Below are 24,699 nucleotides of genomic sequence, written 5' to 3' on the forward strand. Positions count from 1 at the left end.
CGGAAGTCTTGCTCCCGAAGTCTTACAATCCCGAGTTAGCCTCTCAGGGGCAATTAAGGATTATGTGAAAGCTTTTTAAAAGCGTTTTAAATGAATTGACACTTTTCAAGTAACGTCGCGGAGACGACAACCCCTCCTACCAATGTTGATCCGCAAAAAAAAAAAAAAAAAAACACAGTTTCACGTGTGGTTCATACCGGATGTGACGTCATCAGCAGTGCCGTTCCAGCTGACGGAAGTGAGGAAGGTGTGTATGGACTCTCGCGATGGCTTGCGTCTCTTTCCCAGCGACCCTTTGTGGGAGAGAACACTTCGGGCCTTTTGGGCTCCGTGGTCCAGAGGCGGTGAGGGACCACCCTCCTCGCCCAGCTGGTTAAAAAAAAAAAAAGAAAGAGAGGAAGGGTATCAAGTTAAAACATCAGGCGACACGAAGTGAAGAACTGCAACAATACAAGAGCGCTTTCCCTTGTTCGCTGAGATTTCTCACGAAATAGCTATGTGATAACGTCTCTGAATGGCACGACATATATCTATAGGACATTCATAGGGGCATAATTAATGCCGAGATTGACCACTGCGGCGCTGCTTATTTGCACAACGAATGTCGAGTCTAGAAAGCGTTTTAATCGATTCCCCGAAGTCTTCATTTTTACAAGCACTCAATTGATTCTGCAATTCATTAGAGGCCATGAAGACCAATAAAATATGCGATGATGTCAAATGATGATGTCACAAAGCAGTGATGTTAAACGTGATTACGAAAATTGTATTATTACAAAATTAACTTACAACAAAATTACAAACATATACTCGTCCTCAGGCCACCAGCCATGACAAAGCGATACAAAACCATAAAAGGGGAGAGGGGAGAGGAGGAAATGCGCGGAAAATCACGTAACATATGTACGTACTACGTGACCAATCACCATCGTGGGAAACAATCACTGAAACGGAAAGGAACGGTCCAGAAATGCTCGCAAAACGGGACGATGGAATGAATGGCCGTTTTTCATCCACTCATGCGTAAAATACATTTCGGTCGTCCTAGAAATTTCTGCTGCTTGAACCGTGTCAATCAAGACGCATCAGAAAGACCCTCCCGCCAAGCTCCAATTGTTGCAGTTCGCGCATTTCAACTGCAACACGCCGTGGTGCTATCTTTCATGAAATGTATACAGTGTATTTCATGAAAAATAGTAAGTCTGAAGTAAAATGGTAGCAGACTTTTAAGTATTGAAACAAATATTGTTCGAACGTGCCCTCAAATGAAATAAAACACTCAGGAACAATGTGCGCTATTTCCCAAGTTTTTTTTCTTCTTTCTTTTACTACAGACTTGAGGAGGATGTCAAATAAGGACACAGAAAGTGTCTGGGAGATATTTTGTCTGTGGGCTAGTAGTACTCAGTACTATATGTCGCTATCTCTCAGCGCGTCTCGCCTCCACTTATCAGAACACGGTGGAAAATAACTGTTCTGAGGCTGGAACGGACAAACTCAACACAAGCCTCAATGTCTTAGAACACGAAGAGTAGAAGAACGCAGAGGGTTGAGTCAAGATCCACTTGGCAAAAGTAACAACAAAACTATAATACACTGAAGCTTTCCCTTTAATGGATACAAGCTTTCATGCAGTGAACTGCATTTCGTCAGGTACCTAACCTCAGGTATTTTCGCCAGGTACACTCTTAGAAATGTACTTCACCGCATAGCACGCTCCTAGCCAACCATAATCTCGAATGATATCGTTATCTGCCCTGATTTGTTGAAAACGGGAGGCGTACGCCTTTTTTTGTGACAATTATGAACAGCATAAGTGTCACAAAAAAAGGCGTACGCCTCCCGTTTTCAACAAATCAGGGCAGATAACGATATCATTCGAGATTATGGTTGGCTACAGCGTGCTACGCGGTGAAGTTAATTTCTAAGAGTGTATCTGACGAAATGCAGTCTACTGCATGAAAGCTCTTATCCATTAAAGGAAAGCTTCGGTGTTTTATATTTTTGTTGTTAACATGAAGAGTAGAAATATGGCAGCCGTCGAAGAAGCCAGGCAGCGGCTGGCCGTTGTCTGGTTTTTTCGACGACTGCCATATATTTCTACTTATCAGAACAGTATTCCAAAAAGGACGAGGAATACTACACTCCGCAAATATTTTGGCTATCCCTTCCTATTTCGAAGGTCACAGGGCTGGTATACAGAGTCAATTTTCGTCGGAGGAATATCTCGGTATGCTGATACCTTTACTTTGTGTGCCTTACCTTCCTGGGGGGGGGGGGGGGGGGTTGGCTCCGAGGATACAGACGTGTTATGCTGAAGCTGAAGATGGTAGTCGTGATAGCAAGAAGAAAAAAAAAGAAAAAGAAGAAAAAAAAAGAATCGAGAAGTCGTAACCTATACAGATGTATGACCATATACATATACCGGTTTATAGGCAACAGGTTATATACATATCGCATGATTAACTGCTTCACGAAGTATCCGCTATATAAATGCAGGTGTGTCCATATGGTGCACTGAGATACATATACGATCATTGCACCGATGGTCTACTATGGGTAATTTACATTACCAAGTCAGTATTGTACAGCGCACTAACCTCGGCCACGCATGCACCGATACGATAAATATATGGCAAGATGATGCATTTGTGTAACTTGCCCTGGACCGTAATGCTTAGCGTTTCTTTGCGGTGCCATCTTTATGCAATACGATGGCGAGCTCTTGTTACTTTCATTTTTGAAGACTACGTTTCTATGACGTTAGTAAAAGAGTAAATGTTACTTTTCTAGAAATGCCATAAAGGTTAATTACACGAATAAAAATAATAATTATTAAGCTTCTGGGACATTTTAGACGAAAAAGCTACAGAAACGTTTCTACAGAAACGTTACTTGGATACAACCGAGGCAAAAAGTCGTATACTCTTGCGGTTACTTTTCTGAATGATTTCCATAAGAATGTAATAAAAAAGAAATTACTTCTCCACACTCTTAAAAATGAACTTCGCCGCATAGCACGCTCCTAGCCAACCATCACCCCGAATGACATCGTTCTCGCCCTTGATTTGTTGAAAATGAGGGGCGTACGCCCTTTTTTGTGACACTTATGCTGTTCATAATTGCCACAAAAATGGCGTATACGCCACCCGTTTTCAACAAATCAGGGCAGATAACGATATCACTCGAGATGATGGTTGGCTAGGAGCGTGCTATGCGGCGAAGTTCATTTTTAAGAGTGAGCAACGTAAAGTTTATTATGTTACAATTTACGCAGCTACTACACTCTTAAAAATGAACTTCACCGCATGGCACGCTCCTAGCAAACCATTATCTCGAATGATTTCGTTATCTGACCTGATTCGCTGAAAACGGGGGGCGCACGCCTTTTTTGTGACAATTATGACCAGCATAAGTGTCACAAAAAAGGCGTACGCCTCCCGTTTTCAACAAATCAGGGCAGATAACAATATCATTCGAGATGATGGTTGGCTAGGAGCGTGCTATGCGGTGAAACTCATTTTTAAGAGTGTACTACCTAAATCTAATGGAAAGAGCTTGTGCTCACATGAAGAGTACAATAGTTTAAATGCTTCTATGCGTCGCGTGGCTCCAGAATTATCGCTTTCTAACCAACGGTCGCCATAATATGGGCACAAGAATACATAGATGTTCAATCGATATATGCAAAGCTTCTACCCTTTTCGTCCTCTCCTATTCAAGGTCGAGAGGGTTTCTGCGGTTGGCGTGAGATATTATGCCCGAATAAATTGTGGACCGTATATAATAACGAAGCCATTGTTTATATATAAATCCACATTGCGGCCTTGACCTTCTGTGTTTGTGGAACCTATATATTCTGATAAAGGGAAACAAAAAATTCACGTCTGTTTGGGGAATAATCTTTCGATTTATTGCGAGCGTAATAGATGGTTTCCAAACGACCCGAACCCGTCGTTCTCGAAGAATAAGCGGGACCACCGTGGTATTTGATGATAGCACATTCATTGCCTCTCATTCAAAATGTGTATTTTGTGAATTCGCCGCGTGTTGTTGGAGCAACGTTTTGCGATAAGACGCCTTAAGATAATAACATTAAAATATTATAAGTTTAATAAATTCGTTACTTTAGACTTCGCTCGAAATATTCGCACGACAATGCGCCAAATCGCAAACCGCCAAATCGTTTTTTTATCCCTCTCTTTGCCCTTTATGTTTATTTTCCCACACACTATACGCGTTCCGGAAAAAACTAGTTACTCCGGTACGCGTAATGTCGAGACTGACATCTCCGTGTTCTGTTTTTTTTTTTTCTATCTAATCAAATCTAGTCTCTATCTCCGTGAACTACACTTTTAAAAATGAACTTCACCGCAATGCACACTTCTAGCTAACCATCATCTCGGATGATATCGTTATCTGCTCAGATTTGTTGAAAACGGGAGGTGTACGCCTTTTCTGTGACAATTATGAACAGCATAAGTGTCACAAAAATGCGTACGCCTCCCGTTTTCAACAAATCAGGGCTGATATCGATATCATTCGAGATTATGGTTTGCTAGGAGCATGCTACGCAGTGAAGTTCATTTTTAAGAGTGTACACTCTTAGAAATGAACTTATGAGCTGAATGATATCGTTATCTACCCTGATTTGTTGAAAACGGGAGGCGTACGCCTTTTTTGTGACAATTACGAACAGCATAAGTGTCACAAAAAAGGCGTACGTACGCCTCCCGTTTTCAATAAATCAGGGCAGATAACGATGTCATTCGAGATTATGGTTGGCTATAGGAGCGTGCTACGCGATGAAGTTCATTTCTAAGGGTGTATACTACACTCTAAAAAGAGAACTTCACAACATAGCACGATGAAGGCTAACCATTGCGCAGAATGATACCTTTACCACTCCCGATTTGTGGAAAGCGCGGGGCGTACGCCCCTTTTTTTGGAGCTGCATAAGTGTCCAAAAAAAGGCGTACGCCTCCCGTTTTTTAACCAACCAGGGGGCAGAACGATGTCATTCGGGACGGCGATTGGCTAAGAGGGTGCTCTATGTGATGAAGATCTGTTTTTAGAGTGCAGTTCACAGAGATAGAAACTAGATTTAATTAGATAGAAAAAAAAAGAAGAAAAAAAGAAACACGGAGATATTAGACTCTGCACTGCGCGTACCGGAGTAACTAGCTTTTCCGGTACACTCTTAAAAATGAACTTCACCGCATAGCACGCTCCTAGCCAACCATTATCTCGAATGATACCGCTATCTGCCCTGATTTGTTGAAAACAGGGGGCGTACGCCTTTTCTGTGACAATTATGAACAGCATAAGTGTCACAGAAATGGCGTACGCCCCCCGTTTTCAACAAATCAGGGCAGATAACGATATCATTCGAGATAATGGTTGGCTAGGAGCGTGCTATGCGGTGAAGGTCATTTTTAAGAGTGTACGCGTAGTGCGTGGGAAAATGAACATAAAGAGCAAAGAGAGGAAAAAAAAAAACGATTTGGCGGTTTGCGATCTGGCGCATTGTCGTGCGAATTGTCGGCAAGCCGGTTTTTTCGCCGCCGTCACCACCTGTTTTCAGAACCGACAACGGTAAGCTCTTTGAGCAACATCGCCATCACCACCACCATCATCTGTATTTAGAGTGCACAAATATATGTACTATTCAATTAGACGCACGCATATATTAAAGCGGCCACGCTCGCACGCGGAGACACATTCGTCTTCGTGGTGGTTTCGCTATCAGACCGCCTAAATGTCGAACGGAAATTAACCTTTCCTCCTCTCCCCAGTCTTCCTCGGCGCGAATGGAACACCGTCGGTTCTGTTCTCGAGGTTCGTGCTTCGAGACATCCGGCAACAGGAAATAATCTGCGCGATACGTCGCGGTGGCGATAGTTGTATTGCCTAGTCCGCAGAAATGCAAAGTGCTATTCCCGTTTCTCGGAAAAAAAGTTCCAACGGAATATGCGGCACGAAGGTGAGCGGATTCCGAGAATATTTTCGGCTCCGTATACGCGGTTTTGACGGTAAAGGAAGTTTGCCGAAGGCAATTTCGACGAAACGGCGCGACGTCGAATGCAGTACGCGCGCGAGTGGAAAATGCGAGGAATGGTTGGAAGTGTGCTCGCGGGAAGAATGTTGTTATTTGCTCTCTCTCGAAGGCAGTATATGTTTATCGGTAAGAGTTGATAAAAAAGATATAATGGCGATATGACGACGGCGACTCCTCGTTGGCGACCTTTCGTCTAGTTTTGTACCTCCCTGAACCCGATAAGGTTCGTACACTCTTAAAAATGAACTTCACCGCATAGCACGGTCCTAGCCAACCATCATCTCGAATGATATCGTTATCTTCCCCGATTTGTTGAAAACGGGAGGCGTACGCCTTTTTTGTGACAATTATGAACCACATAAGTGTCACAAAAAGGCGTACGCCTCCCGTTTTCAACAAATCGGGAGAGGCAACGATATCATTGGAGATGATGGTTGGCTAGGAGCGTGCTATGCGGTGAAGTTCATTTTTAAGAGTGTAGGATAATTTGGATGCCAAAATTGCTTATTGTGCAGTTATTCCCTGCCAAACTGCAGCCAATCAAATACTCGTTAAAGACGAAATGCGCCTGTTTTCAAAACATCGTATGAGGAACGTTAATTTCTTCTTCAAAAAAGTAATCTTGATAGATATGCGATAAAGGCGCGAAATCTACCTGTCTAAATTTTTGCCCGCTCTCTCAACGCCATATATACAGCTACTGATTTCTACCCCTTTGTTATGAAACTGCGCGCTCATATTCGAGCTGTACGAATGTATACAGGATGCGTCCCGCATGAATGTCACGTGATTGTTACATTATGCCCGTCACAGGAAAAGAAAGAAAAAAAAACTGAAAAAAAAAAAACGCTCACTCACCTGTATGTCCTCCTCCATATCCGGCAGCCGAATATACCTGATAAGAGGATAACAGGAAATCATTACTCGGCATCAGGTTGAACCCAAACAACTATATTCTACTCTGTATAGTTCTCAGTGTATCTATATCTATACTATATATCTACAATATCTATACTGTCTATACTCTATCTATACTATCTATACTCGGTATCTATAGTCTGTCTGTATACTCGGTGTATATTCTACTCGGAAGCTCGAGCGCGTGAAAGACTGCCGAACAACATTCATTTTAAATAATATTAATATCATTATTAATTCGAGGCCTTACGTCGCGAGACACTTGCGATGATTAATTTTAAAGGAGCAGTGAGAGACCCCTCCATACATTTTGATTTATTATTATGATTATTATTCATTTATTTATTTATTTTTAATTTTCAGGCTGCTTCTGGTTGCACGAGAACAGGAGGAACAAACGCTCTTGCAAAAAGAGGATGATTGCACACTCCCATGAAAAAAAAAAAAGAAAAAAAAAAGGGAGCAGTTAAAGTAAAGGAGTACTCATTCTGGGGTCTACTTCATGCATTGCGACAACCATTAGTCTCTTCGCAGAATAAGTGCACGGAACTTTATTCGTTATTAGCAGTGATGATCAGGAGTAAATTTAATTGTAATCGGGGACTAGAAGCTGTAGTAACTCTCCGACTACTATTTTTATTATTTCCTTGGAGTGCACGTGCCGCAGCAAGAGAGTACAAACTTTAAAAAATTAAAAAAAAATCGATACCCGCAGCACAATTCGTGAAACGATATAAGTCTCCCCTCTTAAAACAAAAAACAAAAACAAAATAAAAATACTGAATTGAGCCTCTCCACTTTCATAACGCAGATCACTCGAAACCGCCGTCACGGTAAACGAAACGCAAACGAAATGAAACGTACCAAGACACACGTTTTCTCCTTTCCGATTCGAGAACGTCCGAAAGATCCCTCGAGGTCCTAAAGATCGGAAGTTGCCTTTCATCTTTTATAGAGTCCTCCCGGCCGCATGGATACGTTACCCAAAAGAATAGCAGCGATTACTTTAAAGGCTGCTTATAAATTCAGTGGAGCGCATCAGAACGTCTTCTAAGACGTCTTCCCACGCACGGAAGGAAATTATGGGGAGTCCAGACATTGAAAAGTGCATTTTCCGTTGCTCTTTCCTATTGTGTATTTTTTATACTCATTTTTTTTAACGCGTAGGAGGACTGTATATCTTGGCTGAAACTGAAACGGCAGTGATGGTACGCCCTCAAGCCTAGCTCGAACTGCCATGGAAACTCGATCGGATATAGGATGTATGCTTCTCTAATAGACCAGAGTTTTTGCCGTGTATTTATGTCCCGTTAATAGGGAGTTTTACTACATCATCGGAAGGTGCTCACGATAACAGTGCTGAAAACATGATAAGACCATATCATCATCTTTCTTCGGAGCGAGTGACATCCCATTGCTATTACTCTTGGATTTGATAACTTCCTTTTAACGTATCGTCCCAAGCAGCACAACTATCTTGGCCGAATATTAGCAGTGTCGGCCCTATATTGGACCAATATTGGTCCAGTATATAGCCAATATTGGTGCAATATTGGGCCAGTATTGCCAATATTGGTCCAGTAACGCCAATATTGGTCCAATATTAGTCCAGTATTGCCAATATTGGGCCAGTATTGCAAATATTGGACCAATATTGGTCTAGTATTGCCAATATCGGTGCAATATTGGCCCAGTATTGCAAATATTGGTCCAATATTGCCAATATTGGTGCGATATTGGGACAAGATGTTGTGCTGCTTGGGGTATTCGTAGCATTTTTCCGGCGTACTCAAACTCGCTAGCACGGACACCCCGTTTTCCAAAAATGGACAGTAATGCACCTGAGTCGTATGTATTTCTGTATAGCATCACTATCGAAGGAATTTCGTCCATCATTTCGGTGCACGCAAAACAGGAACAACATTTTTGTAGACGAAAAAACAGCCGAACGACATATAGGGACAAGTTACAGCCACAGAGTTGGTCACTGAACTTGTGTGAAGAATTGACAATTAAATTTACATTAAGTGCACAGACGTCTCGCCACAAGATCAGCATCTCCGCTGTCACGGCCCACGAGGCGCTGCAAACAGCTCCTAATTGTTTCAAGGACAATGGTTATCAGCATCACCACGCACTGGTGATGGTGATGCGATAAAGAAAAAAATGGGGATGTCAATCACGATGAAGTCGAACCTGCTACCCCAGTACGAGACTATACTTCATATTAATTTTGTTTTTCTCTAATATTCCGAAATCCTGCGGACATTTTTTTTTGTCGGGGACAAAAACGTCCATAATAACGTGGCAGGAATTTTACTTTGTTGTTGCGTTGCCGCAGTTTGCATTTCGTTCCGTTTGCGGTTCCCCCATTGCAGACTGCCACAGTGCATATTCGTCCGAAAGATAAACGAGATAAACGGAGATAAATAGAACTCACATTATACTAACGCACGTTCCCAAAACGTTCTGCCCCGCTCGTTACCCCCGCATAGCTGACACTATATACACAGTCTTCCCTCGGGAACTATATACGCGCGAGCTTATTATAACATATCTCGCATGGCAACGCGAAGTGTCACTGGGTCGTTCTATATCTAACGCAATATGGGGGACCCAACGCGAAACGGCATCAAAGGCTCCGAGAGCGGGGGCCTGACGCATAATTGCGCAGCATGCGCGTGCTTCCTGCCGCCGCTGTATTGTCTAACAGACGTCAACCTATAACGTCGGAACAGGGCACAAAAAAAAAAAAAAATAATAAATAAATAAAGAAAAGAAAAAAAAAACAGAGGAAACCAGCAACAAAGCGTATAAGCAGGGCAGGCCTTGACAAGGATGGCAAAGGCACGGAATCTATGGAGCGCATCGCCGCACTCCGGCGGGTACGTACGAGTGTGCGCTCGCTTTGCGGTATAAGCTACGGTGTTGCCAGGTGCACGATAGGATTATTATTATTTTTTTTTTACGGTATTCACGCATTCGCCTCTGCATGGTGTTGGGCGTACGATGAGTCACGTGGGTTTTAAACATGCACTACTGTATACAGGGTGTCTTCACATGACGTCAAACGAACGCGTTCGGCTGCCATGGTGGTGGGTCACTTTTTCGGCGCGCAGCTGCCGAGATTAGCATTTGCTCGAAAACGAAGTCTTGAATGGTGTTTCGAAATCCGGTCGCGTCCGTATACCCTTCTTTTATCAAGAAGACACTTCGTCATCGTCGTTCTCACGTTTTCTTTTATGAAAACTGTGGTTGTCGCATGGAAAAAATAGCGCAATTTGTCATCTTTCAATGCCGCTGCACTCCAAAAACCGAACTTCACCGCATCACACGCTGTGCGCCAACCATTGCCACGAATGATACACTCTTAAAAATGAACTTCACCGCATAGCACGCTCCTAGCCAACCATCATCTCGAATGATATCGTTATCTGCCCTGATTTGTTGAAAACGGGAGGCGTTCGCCTTTTTTGTGACACTTATGCGGATCATAGTTGTCACAAAAAAGGCGTACGCCTCCCGTTTTCAACAAATCAGGACAGACAACGATATCATTCGAGATTATGGTTGGCTAGGAGCGTGCTATGGAGTGAAGTTCATTTTTAAGAGTGTAGGGTTATCGCTTCCGATTCGAAGAGAGACGGGGGCGTACGCCCTTTTGTGGCAATTTTCATATATGTATCCAAATTGCCACAAAAAGGCGTACGCCCACCTCTTGCTTCGAATCAGATGCCTATCATTCGTGGCAATGGTTGGCTCACAGCGTGCTATGCCCGTGAAGTTGATGTGTTTTGAGTGTAGCAGGAAAAGTGACCACCAGGGGGAGGAGCTTACGAGCATGCACGTCACTGCACGTCACAATGTGACGTAGGTGAAAACCCTTTATACTGCAGTCAATCGAAAGTGAGAGAGAGAGAGAAAGGGAGAAAGAAGAAAATGTTTGCAACCTTACACTCTTAAAACGGCCACTTCTAATAGAGGTAAAAAAAATTATATGCGTTTTTAACACTAAAAACAAAAGGTATAGGATAACCTCTAACTATAGTGTATAACCCAGCACTGACACGGCATTGCACAACGTCGCGTAATACCGCGGGATGCGGTCGGCTGTCAAGATCGAAAGTATATATATGCCGAAAATAAACTGAAATTAATTCACAAATCTGCTCTTTTTCTGCACTGCCTATACGCGATAATCTTTGTGCACAGAGGTTTATGAAATAGGGTGTGACTAGTAGACTTCGTCTCGCGGCAGAAACCTGAAAGTATTCCGCTGACACAGTACACACAGAACCGTCATAAGCGTTACCTGTTTACGAGTAACAGTTTGTTTACGGGGTACATCTAGCGCATTGTGATCGTATAACTCCTGCCTGTAACCTCTGGCCACCAGAGAGTTTCGTCTAAGCTCGTTGCCCGTTATGTAACCTCCACAGCAGGAGTTATCCGTTTTCAGAGGTAACGTGAAAAGTGACCGTTTTAAGAGTGTACGTTTTACTTTTAGAAGTAAAAACGCATATACATTTTTTACCTCTACTGGAAGTGACCGCTTTATGAGTGTAGGCATTGTGCCAAACACGTATATCAACGCGGTAGCGTCATATGGGCATCGTTGACGGTAAATTTTTAATCAAACTCTTTTTTAAATGCCATTAGGTTTTTATTGAAAGCCTTTTAAAATCTCTTGTGAAATCGTTTTTGTTCTTATTTTTTGCTTTGTTAATGCCGTGGTTACCCAATTTCAGCGTACGGCAAACACAGTCCGGCGATCACGTGGTGACGCATACTGTCACGTGACACTACGGACGGACCTACACGATGGTGTGCTCTGTAGTGCTGCCGCTTTAAAAAGAAGAAAAAGACTACATCACTACTTTGCTTTTATGGTCCGCCTCAAGTCGCCCGTCCCATCAAAGGTAATTTTAGCAGCTACGAAATCGCGTGTACATATAAAGTACACGATATGATCTCTGCACACTTTAACGCGACCCTCTTAAGCCTAACGACGAAGATCGCCACTCCAGAAACACGTTCTCCGCAACACTCTCTCCTGCTCAAACCATGCATCACTCCAAAGTACATACATGCTTATTCAAGCATGCGCCATTGAGTCCCTGCGAAACAGCACCGGCCCGTTTGCACCTCTGGACTGGTTGCTATACGCTTCAGCAAGCGAAGCAGAGCGATGCTCTCGATGAAAAAAAAAAAAAAGTTAGCAACAGTGGGCATATCGTGAACACGAGGTCCCGTTAACCTATTTTTAGAAAGGCCCTACCTATATCTGTGGTCCCCTCATATACATGCTCTGTGTCCAGTGGGCGTACGCGAAGATATCAGGATTTATACTGGAGCGAAACGCAGTCAGCGCCATCGCCATTACCATCTCGGCTTAATGTCGTCTGCTACGAAAACGCTTGCAAATGAGACGACCGTTTATAACGGTCTGGCGGCATACTAGACGAGGGGAGGGGTGGGGGTGGGGGGGAATAACGAGCGCGACAGGTTTTAATGTCCCCCTAAGAAGGTTCAGCGTTCCGAGACGAAGTCGCAGTGTCGTTTGTTTGACGAATGTAACGTGTGTGCGAAAAAAGAAAGTAAGTTCGTAGAAAGCACAGAGGTCGCTTCAGTCAGGGAGAACCACGAATAGCATGATTTCGTGACCTTACACTCTTAAAAATGAGCTTCACCGCATGGCACGCTCCTAAACTCTTAAAAATGAACTTCACCGCATAGCACGCTCCTAGCCAACCATCATCTCAAATGAAATCGTTATGTGCCCTTATTTGTTGAAAACGAGAGGCGTACACCTATTTTGTGACAATTATGAACAGCATAAGTGTCACAAAAAAGCCGTACGCCTCCCGTTTTCAACAAATCACAGGGCAGATAACGATGTCATTCGAGATGATGGTTGGCTAGGAGCGTGCTATGCGGTGAAGTGCATTTTTAAGAGTGTAGAGGTAAAACGGCTGTACAAAAATTATGTATAACTAACAACTTGCAGAAAACTAATATTATTCCACTCTCACGTTAAGCTTCCGTCCAACCCAAGCAGCACAAGATGCTGGCCCAATATTGGCAATACCGGCCCAATATTGGCTCAACCTTGAACCAATATTGGGCCAACATGTACGTTTGGGCTGCTTGGGAAGTTTCGTGTTCCTCCTCTGTATCGTAGCTTCGTGATCATCTAACAACTTTTTCCCGCATTACATAGATACATATACACTACATATTATTGCATGGCCGGCTTCTAAAGCAACAACACCTGCAGAGGCGAGACGTATTTATAAGCACATATAAAGGTTCCAACGACCTCAAGGTAAGCCGTCGCTTCGGAATATCTCGAATATATATTCCCCGGCACGATTTCACCCTCTCCTATCGCATGTCGTGGGGTTGCCATCTTGCCCCTTTTTCCTAGTGTGTCTTACACACACGCTAACGAAACAGTGCAACCTCGTCAACCACGTCTTTAAAAAAAGGATCACCCCTTTAACGACAACCTCTAACAAGCTGAAGGTCACGTCGAGGTCGAGTCAATAATAATTATCGATGAACTGGATCGTGACAATCTGACACGATGATAAGCCTGCTTTTCGTGCGCGAAATAATGGAACGGCGACACCAGTGATTGAAAAGTAATGGCGCATTTAAGTACGCGCTCAATATAGATCTGTTGCTGCGCTCTTTAACGCGGAGGTCGTTACGCTGGACGTCGTCAAATGAGTACAATGTAAATGAAACGGGCGAAGGTCATTTCGAAGCTGGAGTCTGTGACCTCTAAAGCTTAACCGAAATTGTAAGGTACGTGGACTCAATGGTTCTTGTCGTGGTACACAACTCTTGCAAGCGCAAAAAAAGAAGAAGAAGAAAAAAAAGACGGCGGCATGCAGAATTACAAGAAAAAAAGAAAAGAAAAGAGAACAGCGCAACTTGCACTGAGGTCACTGGGTTGATGGAGTCTAGCAATCTTTTCTCTAAATGGCTGTCCCTCTAAATGGGTGATAACGACATGAAAGGGTGTTTAGGCGTGGATATATTTGGTGCGAAATTGGTGTTACCTGTGAAAAGTTGGTGTAGATTTGGTGTAAAAGTCACCACAAAAAAATGGAAAGTTATACCGATGTCTGCGTTGTGTATCCAACGAAAATGGTTATGCATATATCTCTGCGGGGCAAGGATGCATGGCACTTTAAAATTATATAATCAGTTATTACCAGAGAAGATTTTACCAACAATGTGATGTCAAACTTGCTCATTGACAGTGTGTAACGCTTTGCATTAAGAAGTGCAATCTACATAATATAAACATAATTTGTAAGGCTTTTATTTTTCGCCACATGCGCTGAGTCCTAGTGATGTATGCATTCTAAAGTGGAGTATGCTCAATTTGCATTTACGGAATCCATAGAAAACCCGGTACTGTGATTTTTTTTTCATTAATTAGTTCTAGTACACCGTACGTTATCACCTTTTACGTACGCAAAGGATGGCACTGGTGATTCTGCGCGCGCGCAAAACATAAAAGAGAACTTTGCGCATTGCGCAGAACGCTATCCTTTACGTACGCAAAGGCAATAGAGTAGGATGCACGAAAACACACTCTAAAAACAGAACTTCACTGCATAGTATGCTGTGTGCCAACCATTGCCGCGAATGATATGGTTATCGCTTCTGATTCGAAGAGAGAGGGGGGCGTACGCCTTTTTGTGGCAATTTGGATGTACGAAAATTGCCACAAAAAGGCGTACGCCCCCCTCTCTCTTCCAATCAGAAGCGATAACCCTATCATACACTCTTAGAAATGAACTTCACCGCATAGCACGCTCCAAGCCAACCATCATCTCGAATGATATCGTTATCTTCCCTGATTTGTTGAAAACGGGAGGCGTACGCCTTTTTTTTGTGACACTTATGCTGTTGAGAATTGTCACAAAAAAGGCGTACGCCTCCCGTTTTCAACAAATCAGGGAAGATAACGATATCATTCGAGATGGTGGTTGGCTAGGAGCCTGCTATGCGGTGAAGTTCCGTTTTAAGAGCGCACACCATTGTATTCTCCGTGCCAGGAAACCGTCATAGCGGTGATATCATCGCACCAATGCTGTGACAGCAGCTTAGCCAAATAATTCTTATCTTACGCTCTCACCGACCCTACAAAAAGCCCGGATGTACAACACGCGAAGAGTATATATACGCACAACAGCTCCGTGGATGTCTCTAACCTTCACTACCCCATCTTTATTCCCGATCATGTACCTGGCGCTGTCCTTGACACTTTCCGCGGAGATCAGGCCCTATGTACGGGGGATACTTTCTCACAGCATATTGCCAGAATGTAGCTCTTAGTAGCCCCAGAGAGAGGACAATGGCTGTGATGAGTCGTATGTACGGGGATAAAACAAAGGTACTGCAATCAGGGGCGAGGGGCGAAAAAAAAATACGTAAAACAATAAGGATGCGGCGAAACAAAGCCTCTGTACTAAACGGGGTCACGGCTTTCGATGAGGGGGTTCCTTTTGCAGTTTGATTCGAATCGCTCCGTTGCTTACAATGTCATCATGGGGGGCGATTAAGGGAAGATGAGTTAATGGCGTGGACAGCATACATGAACCCTGTAGGCCGCCGTGTAGTGTATTTCAAAGCGAAAGCGGGGCTAAGACAGCCGTCCGTATTGGGGGCAGTTTTGTGCATGTGGAGCACGTGCCTTAGACAGACACCCAAGCAACGCCACGCGTTGGCCCAATGTTGGACCAACACTGGAAATAATGGCCCAATCTTGGACCAATATGGGCAATGATGGTCCAATCTTGAATCAATATTGGCAATAATGGCCCAATCTTGGACCAATATTGGCAATAATGGTCCAGTCTTGTACCAATATTGGCAATAATGGCCTAATCTTGGAGCAATATTTGCAATAATGGCCCAATGTTGGACCAAAACTGGAAATAATGGCACAATCCTGGACCAATATTGGCAATAATGGCCCAAACCTGAACGAATATTGGCAATAATGGCCCAATCTTGAACGAATATTGGCAATAATGGCCCGATCTTAGACCAATATTGGCAACAATGGCCCAATGTTGGACCAATATTGGCAATAACGGCCCAATGTTGGACCAATACTGGCAATAATGGCCCAACCTTGGACCAATATTGGCAATAATGGCCGAATCTTGGACCAATATCGGGCCGACATTGCCAATATTGGCCCAATATTGAGCCAACAGGTTGTGCTGCTTCTGCAAGAAATTTCTTGTTACGCATTAGCACCGCTGGACAACTGTGGCTATAAGTGATGGAGAGAGGACAGTAAAGGAGCGGAGGGCTTAAAGGGGAAGTCCACCGGCACCCGTCTGGCGGGAAACCCAGGAAAAATCTCAAGACAGCACAGCCGGAGGTAGGAATCGAACCCAGCACCTCTAAGTCATCAGCGTGAGGACCTAACGTCAATGGGAATATGTCTCATCCACACAGCCACTCCACTGAGCTAGAGATAAGAAGATACATTCCCTATTACAACTGTGAGGGAAGCTGACAAATCAGGGTTCGAACCCCGAATCCACGCCTGGACGCTGAAAACTCTCTATATAAGGATATGCACTGACTCCAGCTGGTGCTATTAGCCTCACCAATTTATCTTTCATCAACCTTTTTTTTTTGTGTGTGGAAAAAGTGCGTATTTTTTGTCCAAAAAGACAATTTCTCCGTAGCATTCCAACTGGAAACTCTCTTAAATTTGCCTTTACTACATGTACTTCCTGAAAACAAAGTGGCGATGGAGGTTAAAAGGAACTGCGAAAATTTGCTTTTTGCTCGGTATATTTTGGGACGAAGAATCTGATAACAATTATACTTATCAGATTTGAGGTTATACTTAGATTATACTTATTGAGGAACTATTGAGGAAATTATACTTATCAGAGGAATTCGATTATACAGTTATACTTAGTGATCACCATACTGGTGATACAGGCAAGCCATCTGAAATGATTAATAGTACGTATAACATTACTAGTAATATACTGTATCCAATAGTAAGGTGTGCTTTATAATAAGTGCTCATGGAGTATCGGCCCAGCTCGAACAACCAGAAAGGATAGCAGCACGAAGCGTTTCTTCGTCCCTGTCCTTACATGTCGCTAAGAATAAAGATGTCCCAAGAGGAAAAACGTGCCAAGTTGTAGAATGAACACATCAAGTGCGTCAAGTACAGCTCCTTGTCACGACAGTTCTTTAGTGTTTTGTGTACACATGTGATGCGCGGACAGCCTCATCCGTTTAACAGGCTTAATTTGCCAAAGTATCACGTCGCCCATATTTCAAGGCTGTCTGATAAAAAGACGAGATAATAAATAAAGCGGGACAATGGAGGAATTTCACAGAACATAAACTCTGTTGAACCAACGTTGCATATACAGTGAGCAACAACAACAACAACAATAACTTTATTTTATGACGATAAAGATTGGGGAGTTTCATCGCCAGGTCAGTTCGCCTGAACTGACATAGCAGACGATGAACATAGCAGACGACAGCTGACGGCTGTAACAGATGACTGTGGAACACATACCACGACATAAGAAGGCGAAAAAGAAAAAAAGGAAAAGGTCCGGCATTATTTATTCAGCATTACTTTTTTGGAAACACATCGTTTTAAGGTCACACGATCGGAACTATGAGAGTGTCACTCAATCGTCTGTTACTTTTCGTAGCAGACGACACTTCACACAAGCAGACGATCCCATTGGCTTCGACGCAACAGGCAGACTGATCATGCGCAGGACAGTGCAGCTTATGCGCACAATATAAAAGTATATAGAAAAGTAGGACTCTGCATTTGATGGTAACACTGGCAAGTCCAGTACAATCGCAATTATATTACGTAACCACAAACGATATTAAATGCATCTCTTCGCTTAACTCCATCCTTCTTTCTCGCCCCCTTCAATACCCCCTTCCCCCAACACAAAAAAAATAAGCATTTAAAAAAAGCTAACCTCAGCTTATCTCCATCAAGGTCACACCCGTCAATCGGGCAAACTTGAAAGGCTGCATCTCCCCATATATACTCAGCCTATCAGAGTTTGTGCAAGCGTACACTGAACCTTCAACCTGCCGATGACTTCTAATCGGCGCGTTCCGATGGCGTGTGAAAAGCAGCAGCTGATGCACGCCAAATCAAACGCACGCCATGCAATTGAGCGTGCTTATTCCCGGAACCGTTTGTTCCAGACAGCTGTGGTTACAAACGTTCGCAACAGGTGCGTCGACTCACATATATACGCTTATTCAGGTTTTCTCTGCAGCCACGCGGTCGCTCTTCTTTCAAAAGCGTTTCTTGTTTGTCAAGGTCGCGTAGTGTTTAAAGAGGTGGGTGTTATGCTGGGTACACAGGGATATAGGAAGAGCTATTAATAGATATTCTCTAGTGATGTTTGATTGGAAATCAATGTCTCTGCGTATTGGAGGGCGTGCTGAGCTACATTGAGATCGATGACCCATAGCCACAGAGATAACTTATCGATATATACCGAAAAAACCTTTACCTACAGATAAACTTGCAGACGCTATGACATCGTGCAGCAGGTACAGTTCACCAGAAACATAAACGTGTTCACTTTACACTCTTAAAAATGAACTTCACCACATAGCACGCTCTTAGCCAACCATAATCTCGAATGATATCGTTATCTGCCCTGATTTGTTCAGAACGGGAGGCGTACACCTTTTTTGTGACACTTATGCTGTTCATAATTGTCACAAAAAAGGCGTACGCCTCCCGTTTTCAACAAATCAGGGCAGATAACGATATCATTCGAGATTATGGTTGGCTAGGAGCGTGCTATGCGGTGAAGTTCATTTCTAAGAGTGTACATTGGCGCAGAATTTGAAATAAAAGCTGTTGGACTTTAATTTTGCTTTTGCCAACGTTAATTGTTACGAATAAGTTACATCACAAGTTACTTGATAAGTTTATTAACGAATAAGTTACTTGAAACTGTAACCTAATTAGGTATTGTATTCCTGCACAGTAACTGTACCTGTGGCTCAGTTAAATCCTCTTAGCTCAGTTACCTTTTTTGTGCATTAACTTAACTCAGCTACTTTTTAAGCTAGCTTTTCATTCGCGTTCAGTCACTCTTCATGCATTATTGGAGGACCTCGTCGACATATTCTAGTTCCCAATCCTGCAACTTCAGCTCAATGACACGCCGACTTTAATTAATGTCGCGCTGCCGCCTCTGGCAACATTCATGTCTCTCTCACTCACACACTCTCTCTGGCTGACATACCCGTACATTGCGTTAATACGAGGCATGGTAACACCAGAAAGTGACTATACATATTACAACCCATGTGACGCATTAATACCCATGTGACGCAAGCAATGCTATTCACGCAGACGGTCGGAAATATTAACGATGCCCGGGCTGAGGCAACGACTATAGTTCGGTTTAGGAGTCTAGTTTCGGTTTCGGATTAGTTCTTGTAGTGACGTCACAGTTCATGCATGGCATGCACTAATGTTTCCTGCAGTGTAATAATTGCAGCAAAGCTAGCAATGATTTATTGTGGTGCTTGATGTACACGCTTAAAAATGAGTTTCACCACATAGCACTCCTAGCCAGCCACGATTCCGAATGACAACGTTCTCGCCCCTGATTTGTTGAAAACTGGGAGGCGGAGCCTGTTTCGCACGTATTATGCACGTGCATAATAAATACAAAATAGGCTCCACCTATGGAATGTGGTGAAACTCATTTTTAAGAGTTTAGTTATGATTATGTTTTAGTTTTTTTTTCGATTGGTTATGATTTGTGATTTCTGATTATGTCGGATGTAGAGGCGAATGTTGTTATAATGATGTTTAAATTTATGATTGACACTGGGTTTTCATTTTTGATTTTGTCGGAGCAAATGATCGATGTAGTCATAATCATGTTTAACCTTTTGATTGACAATGAGTAGTTTTTAAATTCAGTGTTAGCGCCGCGAAGCAACTGAGACTATGAGCGACTCTGACAGACGTGGACAGATGGAGAGAGGACAGCAGGAAGTTAATATGCGCCCTGGGCCGACTTCAGGAGGAACTGTGCCGACCGACATTCGTCTGAAAAGTATGAAAAAAAAAAAACCAAACAGGGAAAGCCTGAAATAGCACCGCTTAAATTGTTTGATTGACAGTAAGATTCGATTTTGATTTTGATTTTATCGAAGGTAATGATCGGTATAGTTATGGTTACGCTTTAACTTTTGATTGACAACGAGTTTTTATGGTGACGTATAGTCTGACGTATAGTTTTAACGCTTTCCTCAGCGAAACAGACTGATCTATAGTTTCTTGCCCGACGTAACATGAAAAACGGTTAGGAGCAACTAATATTTATTCGAACAAGAACTTTCGTGCAAGAGACTGCACTTCTTCAGGTTCGACCTGAAGAAGTGCAGTCTCTTGCACGAAAGTTCTTGTTCGAATAAATATTAGTTGCTCCTAACCGTTTTTCATGTTACGTGTGTGATTCCCTCTTCGCGGGCTCCTTGACAGTGTTTTATTTTTCCCCCCTATTTCTTGCCCGAATCAGATTTTACTAGAAAACGTCAGTCACTACATTACGCGACGCGAATAGAGGTTAATTATACGCTGAGGCGCGCGACGCGCCACCCCGGGCGGGCGTGTCGCGGATGCTCCTTGTACTGCTCTCTACTTTTATGCGTTACTTTTTGCGGCTCCGGAGACGGAAGAGGGCAAGGGAGGAGGAAGGCATGTTGTTGCTTCCTGCGGTCGACCCCATTTTTCAAGACGGTGATGACAATTAAACTGTCGTAGATCGTCATTCCTGGCCCCTTAAAAAGGTTCGGGAGCCCGGAAGACATGCACTCTCACAGAGTGTATTCACCCCTTGTGGAAATGGAAGAGTGCCTATAATGCTTTTGACAGGGTCTGCCCGAATGCGAGGCTTTGTAGTGGTTCGCGCGTAGGGTTATAGCGTCTGCAGCTCGCGGGTGTTGGACACCGTGGTCTTGGTTCTTAGAGCGGAACCTTCACCGCATAGCACGTTGTGCGCCGACCACTGCCACGAATGATACACCCTTAGAAATGAACTTCACCGCATAGCACGCTCCTAGAAAACCGTAATCTCGAATGATATCGTTATCTTCCCTGATTTGCTGAAAACAGGGAGGCGTACGCCTTTTTTGTGACAGTTATGAACAGCATAAGTGTCACAAAATAGGCTCCGCCCCACGTTTTCAACAAATCAGGGACGAAAACGTTGTCATTCCGGGGGTGGTGGCTAGCTAAGAGCGCACTCCTAAAAATGAACCTCACCGCGTAGCACGCTCCTAGCCAACCATCATCCTACACTCTAAAAACCGAACTTCACCGCATAGCACGCTCTGCGCCAACCATTGCCACGAATGATAAGAGTCATCGCTTCTGATTCGAGGAGAGAGGGAGGCGTACGCCTTTTTGTGGCAATTATCATATATCCAAATTGACACAAAAAGGCGTACGCCTCCCTCTCTCCTCGAATCAGAAGTGATAACGCTATCAATCGTGGCAATGGTTGGCGCACAGCGTGCTATGCGGTGAAGTTCAGTTTTTAGAGTGTAAGGGACATCGTTCTTTCCCTTGATTTGCTGAAAACTGGAGGGGGGGCGTACGCCCCTTTTGTGGCATTATGTAGTTCGTAATTGCCACAACAATGGCGTCTACGCCCCCAGTTTTGATCAAATCAAGGCAGAGGGCATTGTCATTTGGGGATGACGGTTGGCTATAGGAGCGTGCTATGCGGTGAAGCACTGTTCTTAGCGTGTGGGCGGTGCGAAAAGCACGCTAAGAGGAATAAAAGACAATGCTGAAAACGAATTCGTTATGCAATTCGTTTTCTTGGAGCTACGAGAAAGATTAGCCAAGACCAAGCATGCTTTACAGACACCCTTGTTTTTCTGTCAGCTATACTATGAGTGTCCTCTAAGTCACAGATTGAAGATTAAAACAACATCCGTCTGCCCAGGACGCACACTAACTAACCCCCACTCCTTCCTGCTGTCCTCTCTCCACCTGTTCACGTCTGTGTGCCACTCATAGCCACTGTTGCTTCGCGGCGCTAAGACAGAATAATAAAAAAAAGCAACGTCCGCACCATCTGGAGAAATGAAAATCCTTGACGAAACGAAATTACAACAGCCAAGTTTCCCTCCCCCTTTCCTCCTCCCTCTTTTATCGAAGGGAACAGTGCCATACAAAATCGATCGCTTCGACAGAAAAGTACAGGCAGTATAACAGGCAGGCTTCGCCATTATTCAAAACACCCCGGCGCTACGGAAACAGACACTGCTATTCGATGCAACGAATATCATCCTTAAAAAAAATAAAAAAAAGAAAGAAAGAACACATCGCTTGACGGTAGAAACATACACTCTTAAAAATGAACTTCACCGCATAGCACGCTCCTAGCCAACCATTATCTCGAATGATATCGTTATCTGCCCCGATTTGTTGAAAACAGGGGGCGTACGCCTTTTCTGTGATAATTATGAACAGCATAAGTGTCACAGAAATGGCGTACGCCCCCCGTTTTCGTTTTCAACAAATCAGGGCAGATAACGATATCATTCGAGATAATGGTTGGCTAGGAGCGTGCTATGCGGTGAAGTTCATTTTTAAGAGTGTATATCTTCTTATCATCATATCGATACCATTTATCATTTCGATAGAAAAAAAAATCGTTTAAATTTTGATAGTCATCAAGCTGACTTCCCCGGTTTGTACCCAGCGCCCTTTTCCGGAAACCCCCCCAAAAGAGAGTATAGTAGCTGCTGCCACATACCTTATTGACACACACCGCGAGCAGAAAGGTCATACTCCGTAATGACTAAGTCCGGAAAAGACCCTCACCCCCATAGCTATGGGTCATTTAGAACTAGCCCAGCCCCTCTGTATGTGTACATAAAAGACACACACACGCACACAACGCAACAAGAACAAGAAACAAGAACAAGAAAAAGAAACGCGCACGTCAGAGAAGCATCGATAAGAAAAAAAAAAAAAAATACTGGAAGCGCCCGGAGCATGGGTAATAAGCGAACATCGGAAGAGACCAGGCGAAGAGCAAGACCAAGAAATAATAATAATAAAAGAAGAAGAAGAAGAAGAAGAAGCAGAAATAGGTTCCCGTTCGGAATGCAGCAGAACGGTGAAGCTACCCAGACGCCGTACGTAATATGTATTAGGACGGATAATGGATGCATTGGGGTGGCGCTCACAGGGCATGGCTTATCACTACGATGCACGAGACCGACCTTGAAACATGACCTTGAAGACGAAAAAAAGAAGAAAAAAAAACGAGAGGGAGAGAAAGATTATTTTGGGGGATGTAGTAAAAAAAAAAAAAAAAGGGTTGTTTGTTTTGAAGGAGGTGAGTTTACCTTGTTTGTTTGCGCGCACTTTATTAGACTTTTTTTTTTCTAGACTTGTTTCGTGCGTGCCTGGAAGATGTTGTGGATATTGTTAAAATTTTCACGCAAAAAGTGACGCTTAATTTCGTCGCCGCATGATTCTTTGTGCGCGATGATATGCGTCTTTTACATACTTTTCCTGATGCAGTCGCAAATAACGACTATTACTTGGTTTTGACAATGGTTGTGGTGATGATGATGATGATGATGATAATCGAGGCGTCTCGTCAATACTAGTGAAGGTAGCCCTTATATAAAGTATTCCATGGGCTGGGTGACCGTGGACAAAGTAGTTTTAAACATAGCGAGATAGCGTCAATGGCGAGAGTCTATAGCTGATTTAGAGACGCAGAAACGTTGATTGATTGATTGGTTGAAAAATAAAAAGAATATTGAGATGTCATGCCAACCAACTCTATAGTACTCCGCTAAAGTGCTCCACACGCGCTATTACGATGTTTCCTCGACTTTTTTTTTTCAGAAAGATTCACAAGTGGAGAAAACAAGGATCGCAAGGACAAGACGAAGACAATACTCGTATCGCATGTACAGGAACGCGCAAACAACGTCGCTATAGGCACGGTATATCGGCGACGGCGACGCAAACACTTATTGGACAGGGTTATGCGAGAGTGCAACGGTACACGGACACCCTTGAGAGGTCTCGAGCGCTCCTGATTGTGGGAATATCTACACAGTGCAATGTTGGCACTAAATGGACTCTGTATCTGATAACTTTAAATACAGTGACGCCACAGTATATGTGCTAACATGCAGCTATGACCATCATATAAGCAGTGCACAGGCGTGGATGGATAGGGAGATATCATCTCCGGGTTCCCTGGCGGCACAGTTCCCATTGAAGTCGGCCCAGGATGAACATTACTTCCAGTTTCTCACTCTCCCTCATGCTGTCCACCTTCCTCCTCAGTTTTTGTACCTGGTGTTATAGAAACAAGGAGGAAGGGAAGGCACAGGCCTGGGCTGACTTCAGGTAGAACTGTGCTGATATTCATTCTGGAAAATCAGCCGGAAAGCCCAGGGAAAAACTCAGACAGCGCAGCCGGTGGATAAGTGGTGGTAAGATCCTTCTTCGTCGCTTCTTATTAAATATAAAATGTTATTTTTTGTATTAAATGTATTAAATATAAAATGTTATTGAACATTTATTCTTCTTATTATTAAATATTATTGAAGATATTCTCCCTACTGTCGGCGGTAAGATTCGAACCAATCACATATCCGAG

The 24,699-nt window shown here is 43.4% G+C and overlaps 1 protein-coding gene across 2 annotated transcripts in view; it reads right to left on the bottom strand.

Annotated features, from left to right (window-relative positions):
• Window positions 1-24,699, bottom strand: part of LOC135369904 (uncharacterized) — a 60,320-nt gene that overhangs the window by 24,868 nt on the left and 10,753 nt on the right. For both annotated transcript variants that reach the window (XM_064603495.1, XM_064603496.1), the window contains exons 2-3: window positions 6,917-6,953; window positions 198-369 (exon numbers count right to left, since the gene is read on the bottom strand). In XM_064603495.1, coding sequence (XP_064459565.1) covers window positions 198-369; window positions 6,917-6,934 — 190 coding nt within the window. In that variant the 5' untranslated portion in view covers window positions 6,935-6,953. The remainder of the gene's footprint in view (window positions 1-197; window positions 370-6,916; window positions 6,954-24,699) is intronic.

This window comes from Ornithodoros turicata, chromosome 10, assembly GCF_037126465.1.
Source record: "Ornithodoros turicata isolate Travis chromosome 10, ASM3712646v1, whole genome shotgun sequence".
In the NCBI taxonomy this organism is placed as follows: Eukaryota; Metazoa; Arthropoda; class Arachnida; order Ixodida; family Argasidae; genus Ornithodoros; species Ornithodoros turicata.